Source organism: Vidua macroura, chromosome Z, assembly GCF_024509145.1.
Source record: "Vidua macroura isolate BioBank_ID:100142 chromosome Z, ASM2450914v1, whole genome shotgun sequence".
Lineage (NCBI taxonomy): Eukaryota > Metazoa > Chordata > Aves > Passeriformes > Viduidae > Vidua > Vidua macroura.
The window spans coordinates 22,889,191-22,909,496 of NC_071611.1; the positions used below are offsets into that span (position 1 = coordinate 22,889,191).

The following is a 20,306-nucleotide window of genomic DNA, read 5'->3' on the forward strand; positions in this document are numbered from 1 at the left end:
CAGAGCAAAGCCGTACCACACTGAAGTAAGACCATCTTGAAAATTAAGCCATCAATGAAATCCTTCACTCATTTTACCTCTAGTTCAATAAAACAAAGAGCTTTAGACCTCCTGCCCCTTCAAGGTCCCCTAGCAACTCAGCCTTTCTTCACTGAAGAGTTCAGCCTTAAATAGGTACACGTACTCCCCTATTTTTCATTATTACAAAGAATATAAAAATTAAATCCTTTTCTGGTTCTTCCAGACTTTCCATTCTGCCAATTACTCTCTACATAAAGCTTCCATAAACAATGTCTTTCAAAGACAAGAGTTAAAATCCTTACTGGCCTTCTACAATTAAGCTTCAGAAAGAACTGCATATGGATTTGTAATGACAATGCTAGTCAGTCACTCCATTGCCCCCTCTTGCAGAGCCACTGCAATTAAGGCACTGTGCCACTTACTATTAGTCTATTAGCTCTGACATCTTTCCATCAACAAATGTGCATTTAAAAAGCTCTGCTAATTCCAAGATTCATGCAACCTAATTAATATATTTTTGAATGCTTAGTAAAAGGACTTTTAGCAAGACTCAAATCAGACTTCCTAGGTGGTAAACTTTACACAATGGCAAGCACTTTACAAAATGTCCTTGGACCCCTTTCAACAGTAACTGCAACTCCAGCAGATTTGTGGGTGACCCCAACACCTTTTACAGAGAATTACCTCTAGTGCTTTCAGGGTGCCCTTGTCTGGTCAACCCTCCCTGGCTCCCACAGCATAGCACCTACCAGTAAAAACACAGATGATGAAATAATCCCGTAAAGAGAAGATCTAAAAACAGGAAAAGAAATTCTCCCTTGAGCCCTGTATTCAACAAGTAAGTGGTGTAAAAAGATGTGGGACTTAAAAGATTGCCTGTTCAGAGCAATCTATTCTTGCTTTTTCAGATTTTTCGTTTCAATAAATATCTTACCTAGGCAAAGAAACATAAAAAACCTAAACAAATACTGTGCATTTTGCAACATGTTCCTATATCCCCTCTGTGGTCAAAACTAAATCAAACTGACCTAACAAAAAAACCAAAAAAGATCAAACAAACTAAAAATCACCCCCCAAAAAAAAAAAAAAAAAAAAGTCCGAAAACCAAACACCCTAAAAAAGCCCATCCCAAAACAAAATACAAACTAACCCCAAAAAATACAAAAGAAAGATGAAAAAGAAACCTTATCTTTCAAAATTCAGGCTTGCACTGTATGACCACGTGTGTCATACATAAATTCAAGAATGTGTTCCAAAAACTACATAACAAAACCCATCATATTGCCCATGATGGAGGGAGAGGGGAATGCACTAAGTAATGACTAAACACTGCAGTGAAAAAGTAGCACAACAGCCAAAAATGCTAGCAAACTAGAACTTTTCCACAGTAAGCTGCTATAGTGAAGGACAAATACACTGTACACTGCTCAGCATTTTTCAGTCACTTTTGGACAGAAGTCACCCACACATAAAGGAGTCTTCCAGCAGCACCAACAACACCATAGCAAGCCACAGCTAACAGCCTCACTCACTCACTCAGATTCTGATCTTCAAAGACACTGAAACCTGACAGGCTATTACTTTATGATTCAAAGACTTTGTCTTCCTTCTCAAACTTTTTTTCAAAGACTTGTCTGACCCTGCTTCCTCCTCAAACTTTTTTTCCTGTTGTCTTAAGATCCTCACTGTCCTTTGCAGAATTTGACTCATCATATTCAAATGGCTGCCATACACTAATGCAGAAAGTTACTCACTTTAGGCCTTTCCAGTCTTCTTTATTTCGTAAATTCTCTGACATCTGGACAAATTGCCTCACTAGTTCTAACCTATCAACTGCTAAATGGTTTCCAAAGGAAAAAAAAAACTTATTGTTGCTGATAAAAGTATGTGGAAACTGGATTTTTGTTGTCTCTGAACATCTGACTACCAGAAGTTTTTCAAGACAATGACTCAAACAAATGTACCAAAAGATTTTTGTAGTTCATGACTGAAATAAAAGTAACTACATGACACTACACAATTGCAGAAACAGATAGATGTTTCCATCACTAGCTGCGACTACGTTCTCCACACAGGCCAGACTTTCAAATACAAGGGGTGTAGATTGTACCCAGCAACCCAGGAAGAACATTTTGGTGGTGGCATTTCTGTGAGACAAGAAGACTGGGCTAGAAAAGTCCTTTAGCAACACAGTTTATATGCTGAATAAACAAAGACAAAGCATTAATGGAAGACTGGAAAAAGTGGCCATTCAAACAGATAAAAGATTTACAACAAGGAAAGAGAAAAATAAAATGGGCACAGATGAACTATCTAATACACATATGTATATGATTCATGAAGTTGAGGGGCTTTTTTATATTTAACTACATTCCCTAATATAGAATCTCAATAATGGCAGTTTTAACACTTTGCAAAGTCACATAGGTTATTACAGTTCAGAGTAACTACTTGTTTTTTTAAATAATGAGCAAAATTTGTAGATGACTGCCTCCTAAAGGCCAAGCATGTTTTATCATTGCTAAAACATAGTTATTTAAACATTGTGGAGAAACAAAACAAAGCACCTGGAAGGTTCTTTATTAAATTTGAAACTCATCAGGGTGCTATTTGCCAAATCATTTGTAACACTGAAAGCTGCTTACCCACTAAAATTCTTGCCACAAATGAAAATCATTTTGATAAAGAAAAAAATCTATGCTGAAGAAAACTGTGATGTACTTAGGATTCCTAAGTAAACGCCATCCTAGCTCCCTCCCAACAACCCATTAAGGCAATATCTTCATACAACCTACAATTCTCAGCACATTTGACTTTGTCATCATCACCATAAAGTGGTCAACATGAAGCCTTGCCGGGACTTTTTCCCCTTCTGCCTCTCCTATGTTCTTCCACTCATAATGTCCCATTCCAACCACTAGTTTAGAAGCACAGACTATGTTACCCATCCATATTATTTAGAGGAGTAACAGCCCATATGAAGCTAACTGAATTCTGTTGCAGACAGAAAGCAACAGAAGAAGTATTTGCCACTCTCGTGATTCATAATAACACATATCAGATATTGGAAATAGCATGCTCCAGTAAGTTATTACACTGTTAAACGGAACCATGCAAAACTACTCTTTACATGGACAAAAAAGACACTGGCAGCATCAGATCATATCTCTGCTTGGATCTGAGCCTGTCTGAGGGTGCCACCAAACCTATTCCTTTACCTATTTTATCATCTCCTTCTCTTACACCTATACATACATATACAAAACATACTGGCCACTTACTCTGTAAACCTCCTCAAGCAGTAGCTTAGCACAATTCTGGCCCAGTTCCTCAGGAAGCACAGCTGCTCCCTGGCCCTGAGGGTTTGAGGCTAGCTCAGCACTGAGAATAGTGCCATTGATGGTTTCTGCAGTAAGGCACATACCAAAACCTGGTGATCTGAAAGAAAGTGAAAATATACATTTTATTTAAGGACAAAATTGGAGTAATGAGACAAGAACTTCAAGTCATAAACAGTTCCTCCCAAAGGATGACAAACGTCCTGTTTGATACAATAGATTGATGCTGGAAAAAGAAAATTAACAACTGTACTTAGAAGTCAAACCCAGTACCAGTTGCCACAAAACCGTCTATGTTGGCTTTTCCTGAGCCAAACTCTTTAAAGAGGAAAATGAAAAAGAAAATAAAAAGCCATACAAACCTCAGAAATGTTTGGGTTTTTTTTAAATAGAAGAGGGTACCTTTCACATTTATTTAATTTGTGTTTCATAAACATTTCAAAGGTATCTGATGTTTCTTCTTTGTGACATTCAAAACCAAAACTACCCTTCTTTAAGGCTTTAGCTCTTTTCCCTGGAAGCCGCAATATTTAGCAAAATTAGACTAATTAGTTAGTATCAAGGATACTGCTATCATACTGGATTCATATTTAAGATGAATAGCACAACACAGTAGCATCAGAAACCCAGCCAGTCAGGTTGAAAGTGATTCAGTTCCTCTTCCCATGCTATTGTTTATCCCTCTGCATGAGCTGCATGTAGTAAAATAATGTTGCTGCCTCTAATCATTTTACTTTTTAAATTTCATAAACAGATGAAAACCAAAATTGAGACCCCAAAACTACAAACCTCCCAGAAATATTTTTGCAATTCTGATTCGGTTAACAGTTTGGAGTCATTAAAGTTACAATCCTGGCATATTAAATATGATGAAGGATGGGAAAAGACAAAAAATACTAAAAATTCCTTCAACAATTTCCAGGTTCATAAACTTTTGAATCTAACAAATTTTAACAAAATATTTCAAAAAGCAGAAACAGTGAAAGAAAACATGCATGCCTGCATTTGAGCATACAGGCAGAATACTATCAAATTAGTTATGCAGAATCTTTCAACCTCAAGGAAGAAGACTACAGAGATGACAGATACCAGCAAAATTGTCTGAATCATATCCATCACTTCTGTGTTCTGTTGCCAAACAAAATCTGTGGAAGTACAATAAATTAATTTTCCACTCCTTGCTAGTGAGAGGACACTCCTTCAGCCATTCCACAGAAGACAACTTATACTGCTTTAACACTTCCTTAAAACACCTCAATCCCATCCTTAATATTACCATTTCCATCAGAAGGTGTACAGTCAACCTTGAATCTTGGTTTCCTGAACATATCATGACACCTTTAATCCTAATCTCTCTTCAAAGCAACAGATTTAAAAATGAACGGAGCTCAAATTGGCTTTAGTGGCAGTAGTGATGTATTGCAGTCCTTGTTTAAGAAAACACACTTCTATCCCTGTTATGTAAGTAAAACAAACGTATCTAGTGAATCATCCATTCTTTCTTTGTGAGAAATATTTATTTCAAAACAACAAAATAGAAGATTGTGATCTAAAAGTTAGTAAACTTAGACCAGAACACCCTATCAAACTAACAAATGCAGAATTACACGTGTGTTTCCTGTAAATTCTGGATACTCACTTTCCAGAGCTGACCCCCTTCATATGATCTGTGTAGATATAGATGTCTGGGAGGAATTTATTCAGGATGCCTCTTGCAGATTCCACCATTCTGTTTGCCATCTGTGGTGACACTCGGACAGAGTATCTACATTTCTGAGCTAAGAAATCCATTATGATCACAAGAAAAAATTGAAAGCAGAGACTGACAAAAGTGAAGAGGCCCCAGTGCAATATTTCAGAAAACTTGTGTTTTATACATCTATTCATGGGCTTTTGTCCATGTTCCTACACCTAGAGAACCACATGCCTGTAAGTGCTTTCTACAGTCTTTTCATTGATATATCTTGAAGTGAAGTACACAGAAAATGTGCTGAAGAACAGATTACGACTAAGTAAACATGCCCTTCATCGAATTTAAACTGCTGTTTTGTCATCTTGTACTTTCTTACGATGGAGGAAGTACCACATGCTCTGTTCTTCATGTTTTATTAAAACATGATCCTGAGTGAAGTTTCTGTGAATTAGCAGCAAAAAAACCCTGCCTGTTTCTATTAGGGAGAAACTGGGAAGATTAATAAGAAATTAAAGACAAATGTTCCAACAAAAAAAAAAAATTAAAAGGCTCTAAGAAAAATATCTTTGCTATCTCCAACTATTTTGCAGTGTTCTGAGGCTATCAAATTCACTAGTTCTCTAGTCACTCAACATCTGAAAGCTCCAGGAAAGAAGTACCTACCACCTTACCACCCACCCCAACCCACCTCCTCACAGTACATAACAGATGAACAGCCTTTCTGATCTTGTACTCAGGTGCTGCTTCAAAGAAACTCCCAAAAGATCTTCAAATGTACAAGGCATATTATGTTTTAAATCCAGCCCAACTATAATAGAGACTCACACTCTACTCATCTGCGCATACATTCACAGAGCAATGCGAAGAAATACACTCTCAAAACTCCCAACTGGAAGGGATGAATTTCCTTTTCTACGAATTTCTATAGCATCTCTTGTGGAGTAGAAAAACCCAAAACTTTAGGATCTTAGGGCAAAATCATTAAAAAATAATCAGAAAATGGGTTGTTCTGCACAGTTGATGCACTCAGTATTTTGGATTATATAAAAGGCTGCTGTAATACGATCTCCATAGCTGTGAGAAAGAAGATTTACTCAGATGAATCTTGGAAGAACAGAAGTACACATGAAAAAGACATAAGGACTTATCCTTCCAGATGTTTTGTATTCTATTGCCGTGAAGGACCACTTAACAGCTAAACTAAAATGAGTCTGCCTCTCACCATGCTTAAAGGCAAACCTATACCCCTGAGAAAATGCCCAGGAAAGCCTGTACCAAGGTAGAAGTTCAGAATTCAATCAGATACATCAGTCAAAGTGGTCCAGAATGGTGATGTATGTTAACGTTAATTTAGAACAATGGCAAGTAAAGTCATGATCATTGCTTCCTCCTCCACAGAGAAACATATCTACTTATTACAGTGCAGAACGAAGGCATAAAAAAATTACTTCAGTAACTATCACCAAAAGCACAATGAGCTGCCTCCTTTCTGTTCTATAGCACATGTTTCCAGTAAAATTGCTCTTGTTTGGCGCTACTGTACTTATCTAAATGCTGCAATTGGACAAGATAGTCAAAACATCCAGTTCTTACACACAGTTGTGATGGTATGCCATAAAGTAAAAGAAGAAACAGGCTGCAAATCTACACCTCTGGCAGAAAACGTGACCTTGTTCTTGCTTTCCTTTTGTGTAATCAATGCCAAATCATGTTTGGGACTCTCAAATACAAATTAAACTACATGTTGGCTACTGCTTAAGACAATTTCATGTAAGAGATCACCTTCTTCCTACAATGACAGCAGATTCATGAAAGATACCATACAAAGGCCACAAGAGAAAAATAAAATCAAAAAGAAATAAACAATCCAAAACATTGGCTAGATTTGCAGTAGTTTGAAAAAGTAAGGAGTTCCCATGAGTATTTTGTGCCCTTATCTCTGTGTAGAATAAAACCTCCTCCACTTCCACCTGCAATGGTACTACCAAAGGTGAAAAGCCAAAGAACTTCCTTTCAAAACACACCAAAAAGCTCAGTGAGTGCTATAAGGTGTAAACTGAACTAAGATTTAGTTAAATGCTAAACTATGACCCCATCTAACTTCTGCTAAACAAGTAACTGCCAAGATGTCACCCATTCAATGCACAACTAAACTATATGTGTTACTACTGAATTTACACACAAAGTAAGATTTCCTTAAGTGCTCCTACATTATGTGATGGAAGGTATTTTAACTTTTTCTTGCTATTGAAGTGATTTTAATAGTGCTGTTCAGCTTTGAATTTATTCAATAACTTACAGATGCTTTTTGAACACAGTAATTTTGAGACACAGTCCTGAAATCTAGTTGTATGACCCCTCTGTGTAATCTTGGCCTGTGTTATCTAGATACATGTTCAGAAACATGGGTACACTTCTACGACTTCCAAGTTAAGGGACTTTTTTTAATAAACAAACACATTTAAAAGCAGAAAAACAGACAATCAAAAAGGATACGCAGTTCCTCTGATGCGCTTGATTTTTCCAGGGTCTGTGAACTGAACAGGCTGCAAGACCTTTCTCACTGGACAAGTAAACAGTATCTCTCCACCCCCTTTAGGAGGCATTCCTCTTCGGTTGATCTAGAACAAATAATGGATGAAAACAAGCAGGTTAGTAAATAGTACAAAGAATGTACCTACACACCCCAAAATTACACTTATATTTGTCATAGAATAAAGTGTTTTAAGTAAGGGCATTATGTAAACACAGGCAAGAAAACCACATCCTAAAAGCAGAAATGGATTTTGCATCAAAACTAAAAGCAGGCATTGATTTCTTTGTTCCTCTCAAGTAAAGTAAGGAATGGCTTCTCAATAGGAAACAGTGCAAAACCAAACAAAAACATCTTAACAAAACAACCTTGGCTTAAGACTTGTCTTTAGTAGCAGATTGCAGCTTGCTGCTGAGGAGACTAGAACGATTTGATTTGAGCTCAGTTGATTACAGCATGGTGCTGATAATGCCAAGGTTGTGGCTTTGATTCCCATATGAACCATTCACTTAAGATTTGGATTTGATGATCCTTACAGGTCCTTTCTAACTCAGAATATTCTGTGTGTGAGGGACCAGAACGAACTCATTCCCACTAGCAGGTCTGTCTAGCCTGACCCAGTCCCACCATTCCAAGCCAAGGATGGAGCTGGGGCATGGGCAAGTGAATGGGTCTGGGTAAGGAGGCCCACAGCCAGACAGGGCAGGGCTGTGGCGAGCTGAAGGCCAGCCCTGCTAGAGAGTCACAGGAGCAGAGGCTGACAGTGCCAGGACAATGACATGGGCACTTGGGCTGTAGGCAGGGTGGGGGTGAGGGGTGAGCCTCTGCAGAGCAAGGCACCAGCAGGACCCAGTAGTGCAGCCAGACTCTTCACACATTTCTCCCACCTAAAACAAACCCGAATGTTGTTTTGTATCCAGATTTACTGGGCCTCTGAAGACTGTAGTCTTCAAGAAAAGCTTCTTTCCTCTATTTTCCAAACTGGAAACAAACCCCAGCTACCCAAACAGAGATTCAGCTCTCCTACAGGTGAAAAAGGTTAAAGATACCATTTTTAATTCCTAGCCCCAAGCATGGGGCAGAATGAACAAGCAGAAATAAAAAGATAATAAATGAACTGAAAAGCAACAAAAAGCAAAAAGGTTTCTCAGTCTTCTTTGGAGACTAAGGAAAGTCATTACTTTCTCCTTACCCTCTCTATCACCATGTGGGGCTCATAGCCACAACTAATTATCTGTTAGAGACAGAAACCCACAGCAAACACATGGCCCCGTGAAGTACTGCAGGAGAATTTCAATGCATGCTTGAAAAGAAAGAAACAAACTGTCTTACCTTGATTTCCAGACTTTCACCATCAATTCCGAACTTCTTCAGAAGAGGCAGAGCTGTTGCCTTAAGGACATCAACCTATGGAATACAGAATTTTAAGAAAAGACTCTCTATTGGAAGTTAGGTTAGTCAGCAATTTAAAAAAATCACTAAATTATGAGGTGACTAACAGAGACAAGTCTTCTTCATGGAAGGTATTTTATGGGAACCCATGGGAATGCAGCACAGAGAACATCTAGTTAGCCTACCACAATACATCATTACTAAAAAAAAAAATTCCTAGAACAAATTATTGGCAGATAGAATTTCCTATTCTGGCTTTTTTCCTCAGCCTGATTTTGAATGCCATTATGTAAAACAGCTTACTTATTTCTCTGAACAGCGAAACATTTCTCTGAACATTTCTGTATTATTGAGAAAATAATATTTTTCTGTCATTAGGAAAAAATTCCTAGAGCTAAACAAATTAATGCAAGAACCACTGATTTTTTTTTCAATCATCACTGCAAGAGCAGACCCTTGATTTAGCAGAAAGATCATTCTATCAGCATCTTCTTTTTACCTGTTTCTAAGAAGCTTATAAGTAGTTTCTGTTGAAGCACTTAAAAGAATCTGAAGTAGGTAATACGTCATCAGTGTACTCTCTTTTAAGCCAGGTGCTCACCAGGTCCAGGTCTGAACAGAATTATCCTTGTCATTGCTCTTCCTAATTCCTAAGACTACAGGAATTAGTAGTCCCTCTTCTTCCCTCTTCTGAAACTTCAGTAGTGTTGCCAAACGTGATATAAATTATTTAGCAGTGCAACAACACAAGGAGTTACCCAAGACAAATAGCTGTGGATAGACAAGATCAGGACAGCATGACCAAAGAGAAGATAAACACAGATGAAGGAAACAGTCATGAGGTAGACAGCATTTGAGGAGGCAGATAAAAACCACCCTCTTTCCCACGCCTTCAGCCAAAATTCGTAATTCTTGAAGTTCACTTTCTCTGCTTTGAAGAGAGTGCAAGCCACTGACAAAATCGCAGCACATACCTCACCTACAAATCTGTGAACATTCTGTTAGTGGTACCTGAGGAGCTATGAGTCTATGTTGTAGTTCTCATTTTCAAATCCTGCTGGACATCATATCTCTTTTCTTACAGAAAGGTATTTGGTGTTGTTTTTAGCATCAATATTTGAATGTCTACATTAAAATAAACAAAACTGTAAGCCAATGCTTAACTTCTTTTAACTTACAAATTTTATGGTTTTTTACAGCCAGGCTACCTTGCTTTGTCCCTTCAGTAGTATTCATTAACTATACAAATTTGACTTTTGGAGTGGAGCCTTTACTAACATGCATGTGAATACCACTGGCAGAAATCTCAACAAGCTGATCTGGTTCAAATTAAAATTACACAATGTTTCTTCCTCCTTCTTATGAAACAAAACATACCAGTAAAAAATAAAAACTTTACTTTGTAGGTTAAGAACTCAAAAAACTTCAAGATTTGTTGTAGTTTTCAGTCGTCAGAAAAATTTCAGGCATAATACTTTGAGGTACCAGACAGACAAATAATAAGACTGACTTCCAATTTTGCTGCCTAAACAGAGGAGGGAATCAGCAGTATTTGAGGAAAGGCTGTTCTGCCTTGCAGACAAGCAGGAAGTTGGGCAGGATGTGAAGCAGTTCACTGAAAATCACAAAACAGCAGCTGAACTGAGTTGTAAACCCATTTTTCCATCCTTTTGCCTATCCTCAGCCACAAACCCCACCCCTTAGCTCCCTTTGGAGAGCAGTTATTCAATTTCCAGAAAAGACAGAATAACTCCAAGTTGCACCGAAACAGATGTATCATACAACTGATGATATACCTCACCACAAATGACAACATTCTAATTCCCATAAATACTGCTTATTTGCCAAGTTGTGTAAATGCAAATCACTTATCACTTCCCTTTAAAGAAATCTACAGTAGCTAAGAAAAAGGAAGAAAAGTAATTTTAACAATCCTTTATCCATTGCAAAGATATAAAAAAAAAAAACAACAAAAAAAACCAAACAAAACACCTAGATAGAGACCCTGCAGCACATGGATACCTGCGAAAAGGAAAAGCACCAGTTGGCCTGTATATCCATTGGCATTGCACCTATCATTGAGCCCCACCTAACATATACTGTTATGTTTTGCAAAAAAGGGCCTAGACTGGGAGAAGGGGGAAGGGAAAAAACAGAGTTCAACAGGGAAAAAAGAACTGTGGGAAGAAAACTCAGTAGGAAAAACTTCTTGTTTTCTACATACAACTGTTGAATTCTGATTAAGAGTGAAGATTATTGCTCCTAAGTTAAAATTTAATATACTAGTCTTATGTCAGCATGACAGTCATTTGAACTCAAAGCCCCATGGTATAGCTGTAAAAAACCTTCAACAAACACAAACATCAAGAATGATTACTCTAAAACAAGTTACTCCAGCTATACCTAAATTTCAGGATCACAATACATAGAGAAGGAAAGGAAAATAGGAGCTATCATTTGTGTGCCACCTCCATTCCCTCCAAAAAGGCACGTTACAAAGGGCATCCTCTGCATACATAATCACTATACAGAGAAACTTTAAACTGCCTCAACCCAGTCCCACATGGCTGGTCACACAAACTACCCAGGGTCAGATCTCACCAGTGACAGCACAGGAAAACATGTTGCAAGTGTAGGCTGTCAATGAACAGTCCAGGCTGGTATTCCAAAGGCTTATCTCTTCCTGACAAGTGAGAGTAAAGTAGCATTGCTTTCACCCATTTAGGATGTATCACTCACACAGTAATAATACTATGCAGTATTATCACAGAATCATAGAATGTTTTGGGGTTGGAAGGGACCTTAAAGATCATCTAGTTCCACCTGCCACTGCCATGGGCAGGGACACCTCCCACTAGACCGGGTCCCCATCCAACCTGGCTTTGAACACTGCCAGGGTTGTGGCATCCACAACTTCTCAGGCTGATTTGTTCCAGTGTCTAATGATGTACCAAATAATATGGATAATATTATTATTAAAAATGTCAGCACTGTCTCACTTGGAACAACTGCACGTTCAGTGGCCACAGTACTCTTTAGGAGTGATGCCAATTGTCAAAGAGCTTTCCATTACACCCTATTGGAGGGCTGTTAGTGTATGTAAACAAACACCACAGTAAACACATGCTCTTATTACTCCAGGAACACAGCCTGACCTGTGCCTCACTGAACTCAGCTGAAGTCTTTCCTTCTACAAGATGTCCTTTAGAAACTCTTCCTCTGACCTGAATCTCTTCTACTCTCCTTATAGCAAGAGATCCACAATATTCCCTTGCATGCACCTGACATGGAGGTCTCTGGTGAAGAGCAACCTCAAACCACACATCCCACAAATACTTCTGTGTAAAAGGCTGTGTAAAAGCCAAGATCTCACTGCTGAAAGCAGATTTCACAAACCCCAGTGGGTCAGCCTACCTGTTCACTGACACCATGAGAGAAAGGTCACACTCCCCTGGTTGCACACGTATTCCTGCTACTTGCCTCTCACTGGCTACAGTTCTTCATAAACTGCTCCAGTGCAGATTCCCCATGAGTTCACAAGTCCTGCCAGCAAACCTGCTCCAGAATAGGCTCCTGTCTCCACAGGCCTGCAGGTCCTGCCAGAAGCCTGCTCCAGTGCAGGCTTCCCATGGGTTAACAGCCACATTCAGGCATCCACCAGCTCCAGCGTGGGGTCCTGCACTGGCTGCAGGTGGACATGTGCTCTGCTGTCAACATGTATGGGTTGCAGGAGGACAGCTGCCTCACCATGGTCTTCATTATGGGCTACAGGGGAATCTCTGCTCCAGTGCATGAAACACCTCCCATTTTTCACTAACCCTGCTCTCTGCAGGGCTGTTTCTCTCACATATTCCCACTCTACTCTCCAGCTCCAGGTTATTCCACTGTACCACCCCCCATCTCTTCTTCCTTAAAGCTGTTACCCCAGCAGTGCTACTGCCACCACTGATGGGTTCAGACTTGGCCAGCAGAGGGTCTGTCTTGGAGCCAGCTGACATGGCCTCTGTTGGAGGAAGGGGAAACTTTTTTCAGCTTCTTACAGAAGCCGCCTCTATAGCATCCCAGCTCACAAAATCCAGCCATGCAAATCCAATACAACCCACTAAGTTGAAACAGAGAGGTTGCTACATGAAGAGCAACCCACTGTAGTCACACTGGTTTGTCTTTCCACCTTTGGAAAGCAGAAAGCATACAGATAAATAAACAAAGTCAAGCACCTCTTTTTGGGCAAGCATAAGTAAAAATTGTTCACTGAGTTTATATACACCCTCTGTCTACTGAAAAATAAAAACCAAAATTTATTTTGTGCTTTTAGTCTCAGAAACCAGGAGACACATATTTTATACAAAACAACTTGTAGAAGTCCTCTAAATACATTATTGGTGTGCACCATGATTAGTGTTTACTCAGGCAAGTTAAACAGACATAAGCCAGGGTGAAATCAATTTTAGATTTGGTATTCAGTTACAACCACTTAACAGTTAACAAGTATGAGCTGAGTCACAGTAACTGAAGTTGTTACTGTGTTGTCACTAAGAACTAAAACATAATTGCTACGATAGGACAATGAACTTAAGACGTAACTGCATTTGATTTACTTTCAGGGTACAGAGCTTGGGAGTCAGCTGATGTATGCCGACCCACTTGTCTGAGTTTTGGCAAGTGTAAGCACCCTTCAAGCACAAAGTGACCTCAATTCTTGCACCCATTTGAACTAAAACAGTTTAATCTCAGGCCCATGTGACTGATGCCCAAAAGGAAATAATTTCCAGAATCAAGACTCTGTTGCTTAGATGACTGTCCAAATTTACTTGAAAGCAATATGGACATTGGATTACTCTTCATCTCCAGATTATGCAAGAATTTCTCCATTGTGATTAAATCGTCAACAAAAAAGGAGTTCTTTGATTCTTACTACTTACCAGTTACAGTAAGTACTTTTAATCACAATGACAGAAAGGATAGCAAAAAATAATTCCTCTTTTTTTCTTATAGTGCTGTGTAAAACCCACTTTGATCATCCCTTGACTCATGGGGATGTCTCACAGAGCCACAGGTGAGAAAGTTTTTTAAATGACCAGAGAAACACAGCTGGAAAGTAATAAATTCGAGCAGGACTCAGGGGCTCTGGTAGTATCTATAGTTATACTTCACAGGTATTTGTATTCATTTAAACTGGTTACATTTTCAGATTACAATGTGTCCTTAATTTACTCAGAGGAAAACAGGCAGTGTCCAATCACCATTCAAAAAGTAAAGAGTAATGCTGTTCTCTAAAGGCAGAATTTTATGTTTGGAGTCTTTGGAGAAAAATAAAGACCGTGACCACTAATCATTACTTCAGCATTCTGATCACGTTTCCCACAGCTCATTTCTGTAACAACACTGGTACAAAACAAAGGACTACATATCAGTAATAGAAAACAAGGCAAGCATTTCATAGCCATTTGACCTACCACACCTTCTGGCATGCTTCTGAACAACCAGACAGTTATTATATACTTTTGCTACTGTAATTGACTAATCACCGTGTGACTCCTGTTTCTAACAGAAAGAAGGCTTGACAGCAACAGTGGTATGACTATGTCCAGAATCCAACAGAAGAGAAAGATTCCTTCCTTTTTGCACTCATGTTTTGAAGACGCTTTCTTCTTTATAGAGTAAATACATGTGTGGGGCAAGAGAAATAATCCATTGTAATTCTAAGAGAAGAGGAGAACCAAACCTGTGTCAGGGCCTAACAATGCATTTAAAAGGAGTTTGCAGGGGAGAAGACAGAAGCTGTACAGAACTGAACATCAGTTCAGTCAGGAGTATTACAAACTGAAGTTCAGAATGTGATACACTCTAGTTTAGCAGATGCTTCTTTGACTCAGAGAGCTTGCTAATGCAGCAACAATGGATACTCCTGGATGTGAGGGATGACAAAAATTCAATATGTTTTAGACACTTCTTCTCAATCTTGTTATTTTAGGGGGAAAAATATCCTTCTCTGATATTTAAATTTTATTACTTACTGAAGGATCTACTTGATCATTTGTTACTCCCCTCAAGACAATCTTCAATGGATGCTTCATGAAAGGTGCCAAGCAGAGCAGACTTTCCAAGTAGTAGCCAATACCACGACTGGGGCTGCAGTCATGTTCCAATGAGCCTCCATACAGAAGACCAGGCTGATAATACAAGGTAGTACCTGGGGAAGAGGCCAGGGGAGCAAACCAAATGAGAGCACTGTAAAATGCTGGCCATTGAAACGGCACAAAAATACTTTGCAACAATACAGGAGACAAATTGGAGGCAGAAGACGATATGGAAGGCTATAGCACTTCCAGCACACTATTTACATGTCTGCAGCTAATAAATGGGTCAACACATGACTGTCTGTCTGTCCTGCACATCATGTTCCTCCTTTCCCCTCCCTCTAAAACCATAGATCTCTTAGGAATCTACAAAATGCTGATATAAACAACTATTATTTTCCATAGAAGCTAAACCTTCATCAGTACATGAGGTCATTGGAATCTTGGCATATCTGATGGTAATTCATTTGCCTTACTTACCAACAAAAGATGATTAGAAACTGTAAGAAAAAAAGAAAAAAAAAACTCAGACGAGCTGAGGTTTCACATGGGATGCTTTTCACTCTAATCCAACTCTTTTGTAAGCATGAATAAGCAAGCAGTCTGGCTAAGAAGTTTGCCTCTGTAGAGGGTAAATCTTCTTTTTCTTCTAAAAAAAATTGATTCTGGTACAGAGGAACCTTTGCCCACCGTGAAATCTTGCATACCTAACAAAATACTAATTTTAGTTCTTGGGCAATAGAGCTTCCTTAGCTCTCTGCAATATGGTGGAGCACTGACCTTCTTGCATGTGATCAATTATTACAAATGTTGTCAACTTTGTTATTTCTGATCTTCTCAGTCAATCTTATCTGAACACCTACCTCTATCAAGATAAGACTTCAATTCTACTGCAGAAACTGATAAATCCTGGAGACCAGAACAGATAAAGCGGAAAAAACAGATCTCACCTGTTTGGTTTATTTCAATCCGTGAGCCATTGGTCACTTTGTCAATCAGGCGAATAAAACTTGCTTCAAAATCTAAGGAGTAGAGCACAGACAGAATTGTAAAGTTTCTTATAAGTTCAACACCTTACGTGTACTTTTACCCTTTCCTGCTTTTCATGACAGTAAGGTTGTCTCACTCTTCAAGCTCTGGTGTAATGCCAGCACATGTGAAAAGGCAATTCTCTGTAAAAACAGGGATGTTAATGTGAGCCTCCACACTTACAGGCATCTCAAATCAATTGAGATGCCCTCAGATGTGGCAGCTAGACTAGTCACACTCCTCTCCCTGGCACACAGCACATAATACAAGCGGACATTTCTGACCACAGTGGCTTGAGGGATTGCACTTGTCCAGGATAAAACCTTTGACAATTTACATTTTGCTCAGTACAAAGCAAAACAGACAAATCATAGCAAACAGGACTCCATATACTGAAGCATGACAAGCTAATAACAGTTTCACATTATTCTCTGTAAAAGTGTTAGCTTAAAAGAAGGGGACATTTGGACATGAAGTGCTACTGCTTCATATCTGTTCCACAAACAGAATTAGTTGTTTGCAGACTCTAAAATTTTCCATTTCCAAAACAGTTTTGGACATATTTAGGGCTAGAGAACCAAAAGTCTTCCCACTACCTCTTTTCTTGCTTATACTATACTATAGCAGTTTGTGTGGAAATAATTCCTCAAGTTTCCCTTGATTGTGTGGATTCTTACCCAGAGACAATGAAAAGGACAAGCGAATTTAAACCAAAATAAAACCAAAAATACCAACCAAAACAAAAAAGGAAATAACACAAAGAAACAATAACAAAAACCAAACAAACAAACAAAAAACCCCAGCCAACTGAAAAAGGCCATTCCAGGAAGAATATGCTAGTATTCTAGTATTCCAACATGGTACAGGCTCAGTATCAAGGAAGATAGGTAACTATATGCAGAATTCAAAATCCAGTTAGTTTTAAGAGCTGACAGCATCTGCATAATTGTTTGTAGGCTGCAGAACTTCCTTAGCAATAATCCTGTGTTACTTCTTACACAGTAATCAGATTTTTCTTTCTGTATGTGACTCTAGGATGTCATAGATATTTAAACCACAGAGCTACCTGCAGGATTTACAGTTTGTCAATATTTGTATAACATGATTGATGTCTCAGTCACACAATACTGGTTCTGCTCTCTTTCTAAACTATGACAGCTTATATGCTTACAAAGTTTATATGACATTATAAGCACCGGGGCATCTTCCAGTGCAAGAGTGCATCCTTGTGAGCACACATTTCACTCTTGGAGAACACCAGTAGCAGAGTTTACTAAAGTTCCAGTCATGAAAAGCAAAAAGACCAGCATGTTGAATTATCTATTGTTATTATTTTTCTGTTAGAATCATAGTTTACACTTGAACCCATACTTTAAAAAGTAAATTCAATAACTCTTTAAAAAAACATGGCAATAGCTACAAACTTGACCACCACCAAATGCTCCACAGTGATAATAAATACTTTGGATCGTGGTAAAAGTTAAGTCAAGCACACAAGAATGCTTTGGCAGTTTTGGAGCAGACTTTTTAGCTACACACCGAAGGCTGTGTAAAAAAGTAGCTAAAAATTTTAGCTACTCCTCCTCAGGAGGCAGAGAAGCATCTACCCCTGTTCTGAACATCATAACAGGGGTCCTTCCCCAAAAAATAACTGAACACCACAATAATGTTTCTTTCTGAAGCTCTACCCTATTGTTTTCTTACTTCAGTTTATGATGGAATTCATCCTTGGATGCCAAAGGCTTTGTATGAGAATGACGATGGTACTCCCTAAGAAAGATTTCCCTTAAACAAATCTGCAGAAATGAGAATAAATTATTCACCTCTTTCACCTTTTGTGTTTCAGAAAACCCTGACAAAAATCAAAGCATAAAACGTGACCTATTAAAACTGGAACGTGAGCTCCCACAAGCACAGGGAGCACACGACGCTTGGGCGCGGACACAGGCACGCGGCAGAAACGACGGTCCAAGAGACCGGGAATTCATTCTGCCATCCCGACTGCGAAGCCACCATCACGGGAACGCGAACCAGTTCCGGGGCTGTGGAGAGGCTCCCGCACACGCAGCGAGCCGGTCAGAGCCCCGCCTGGCCGCTCCCGCACCGCCTCCGCCAGGCGCGGAGCGAACGGCGCTGCCCCGCGGGGCGGGAGGGGCGGACGGGCAGTGTCAGCCCCGTCCCACCGGGGCGGCTCGGCAGGGCAGCACCAGCCCTTGATGGCCCACTCTGAAGAAAAGGCGTGACCGTGCAGAAGGGAGGGCTGCCGAGCCGAGCCGAGCCGAACCGGCGGGACGAGGACGGTACTGCCCCGTTCCCCCCCACGCCGCCCCGCCCCGCCGGGCAGCGAGGGAAGCTGACAGCAGGAAGCGGCGGGTGTGTCACAGCCCCCCTGCTCCGGCCTCCTTCACCGCCCCTGCCCGCTCCCCCGCCTTCTCCTCCTCCTCCCAGAGCCCCGCGATCCACGTGTGACAGCTGCACCCGAGATGGGTGCGCGGAGCGCTCAGGGGGAGAGTGCATCCACGGGAATGCAGGTGGGTCCACCCTCCTCGGTGGGGCCCGCCCAGATGGAGCCCGGGCCGTCCCAGCTCCCAGTGGGGGTCTGCCCCTTCCCGGCAGCAAGTCCCGGGCACAGCCGCCGCCGGAGTTCCGCCGCCCCCCGACCTCCCGCCCCGCGGCCGCGGGTGCCGCCGCTCACCGCGGAGACCGGGGTCCTCCTCCTTGGCACGGATCTTGCGGATCTTCAGCGGGCGCCCGCTGAGCGTGGCCAGCACCAGGCGCTGCCGCAGGAAGTTGCATCCCGTGTAGCTGAGGCACTGCGCCTCGCCCGCCGCGCCGCCCGCCATCCCGCTGCCCACGTGGTTGGGAACAGGAAGCGCTGGGACACCGGCGGGGGCAAAGGGCAGGGGGCGGGCGGGCGCTGGGAGAGTCGCACCGCCCCCGTGCTTCGCAGCCGTCAGGACCCGGCGCAGACGCTCGGCGGTGCGGCCGCGGCGAGAAGGGCTGGGCTGAGTTTGTCGTGGCACGGGTGGCAGCCTCTGCCCTTTCCTCTGCTCTCCCAACCTGCGTGTTTTCAGTTGAAACTTAAGGAGTGTGGAACTGTCGGGAGATGCGTCTGACCGGAGCCCGGCCACCTGCTCCTCCGCTGTTCGTCCTGGGCTCTCCTTCGGCGGGCGGGTGAAGACGGTCCGCAGCGGAGCATGGTGTCCGCACAAGGATACTGCCACCACATCGAAATGGGTCGGTTTCTGGGAATATGTTCCTTAGGCAGTACTTTTCAGTAATTTATCCCTGGCTACCTTAAGGAAAACGGTCGGAGGAATGAGTCCTGCTCGCAGTCCTTGGGATAGCCTGTTTGCTTAATGACAGAGTCCTGCTGTCCTTAAGGAGGAGACCGACTAAAGCTTCCAATCTCTTATTTTAAGAGAAGCATCGATTACAGTGGAAGTGTGACAATGTCAATTGTTAGGCTACATTTACGTGCCCATGAAAAGAAGTTCCCTAAAATGAAATAGTCTAGTTGGAAGGGATGTACAAGAATAATTTAGCCCAACTGCTTCACTTCAGGGCCAACCCAAAGGTAAAGCAGGCTCTTAAGGGCTGTGTCCAAATGCCTCTTACACAGTGATAGGCTCAGGGCATCATCAGGCTTGACCACCCTCTCTATAAAGAAATGCTTCCTAATGGCAAGTCTGAACCTCCCTGGCCCAGCTTTGAACCATTCCCACTCATCCTGTCACTGGATCCCAGGGAGAAGAGATCAGCACCTCCCTCTCCACTTCCCCTCCTCAGGAAGCTGTAGAGAACAAGGAGGTTGCCCCTCAGCCTCCTTTACTCCAAACTAGACAAGCCCAAAGCCCTTAGCAGCTCCTCACAGGCCATGGTGTCCAGTCCTTCCACCACCTGTCTTGTCCTCCAGACACCTTTGAGGACCTTCCCATGGTTCTGAAATGGTGGAGCCCAGAGCTGCACCCAGCACTCGAGGGGAGGCCCTGCCCTAACGCTGGACACAGTGGGATGGTCACCTCTTTAGAGTGCCAAGGTTGCTGCAGCCACTATGGGTTTGCTGCAGCCAGGATGGGTTTGCTGCAGTCACTTTGGGTTTGCTGCAGCCAGGATGGGTTTGCTGCAGCCACGATGATTTTGCTGCAGCCAGGATGGGTTTGCTGCAGTCACTTTGGGTTTGCTGCACTCAGGATGGGTTTGCTGCACTCCCTGTGGGT

At 41.4% G+C, this 20,306-nt stretch overlaps 1 protein-coding gene across 1 annotated transcript in view; it reads right to left on the minus strand.

The window, feature by feature from the left end:
• Positions 1–18,960, minus strand: part of RCL1 (RNA terminal phosphate cyclase like 1) — a 32,931-nt gene extending 13,971 nt beyond the window's left edge. Inside the window, exons 1-7 of the mRNA XM_054004277.1 lie at positions 18,782–18,960; positions 16,008–16,079; positions 14,995–15,170; positions 8,918–8,992; positions 7,549–7,673; positions 4,999–5,124; positions 3,303–3,459 (exon numbers count right to left, since the gene is read on the minus strand). Of these exons, the coding sequence (XP_053860252.1) occupies positions 3,303–3,459; positions 4,999–5,124; positions 7,549–7,673; positions 8,918–8,992; positions 14,995–15,170; positions 16,008–16,079; positions 18,782–18,929 (879 nt within the window). The 5' untranslated portion in view covers positions 18,930–18,960. The remainder of the gene's footprint in view (positions 1–3,302; positions 3,460–4,998; positions 5,125–7,548; positions 7,674–8,917; positions 8,993–14,994; positions 15,171–16,007; positions 16,080–18,781) is intronic.
• Between the last annotated feature and the right edge of the window lie 1,346 nt (positions 18,961–20,306).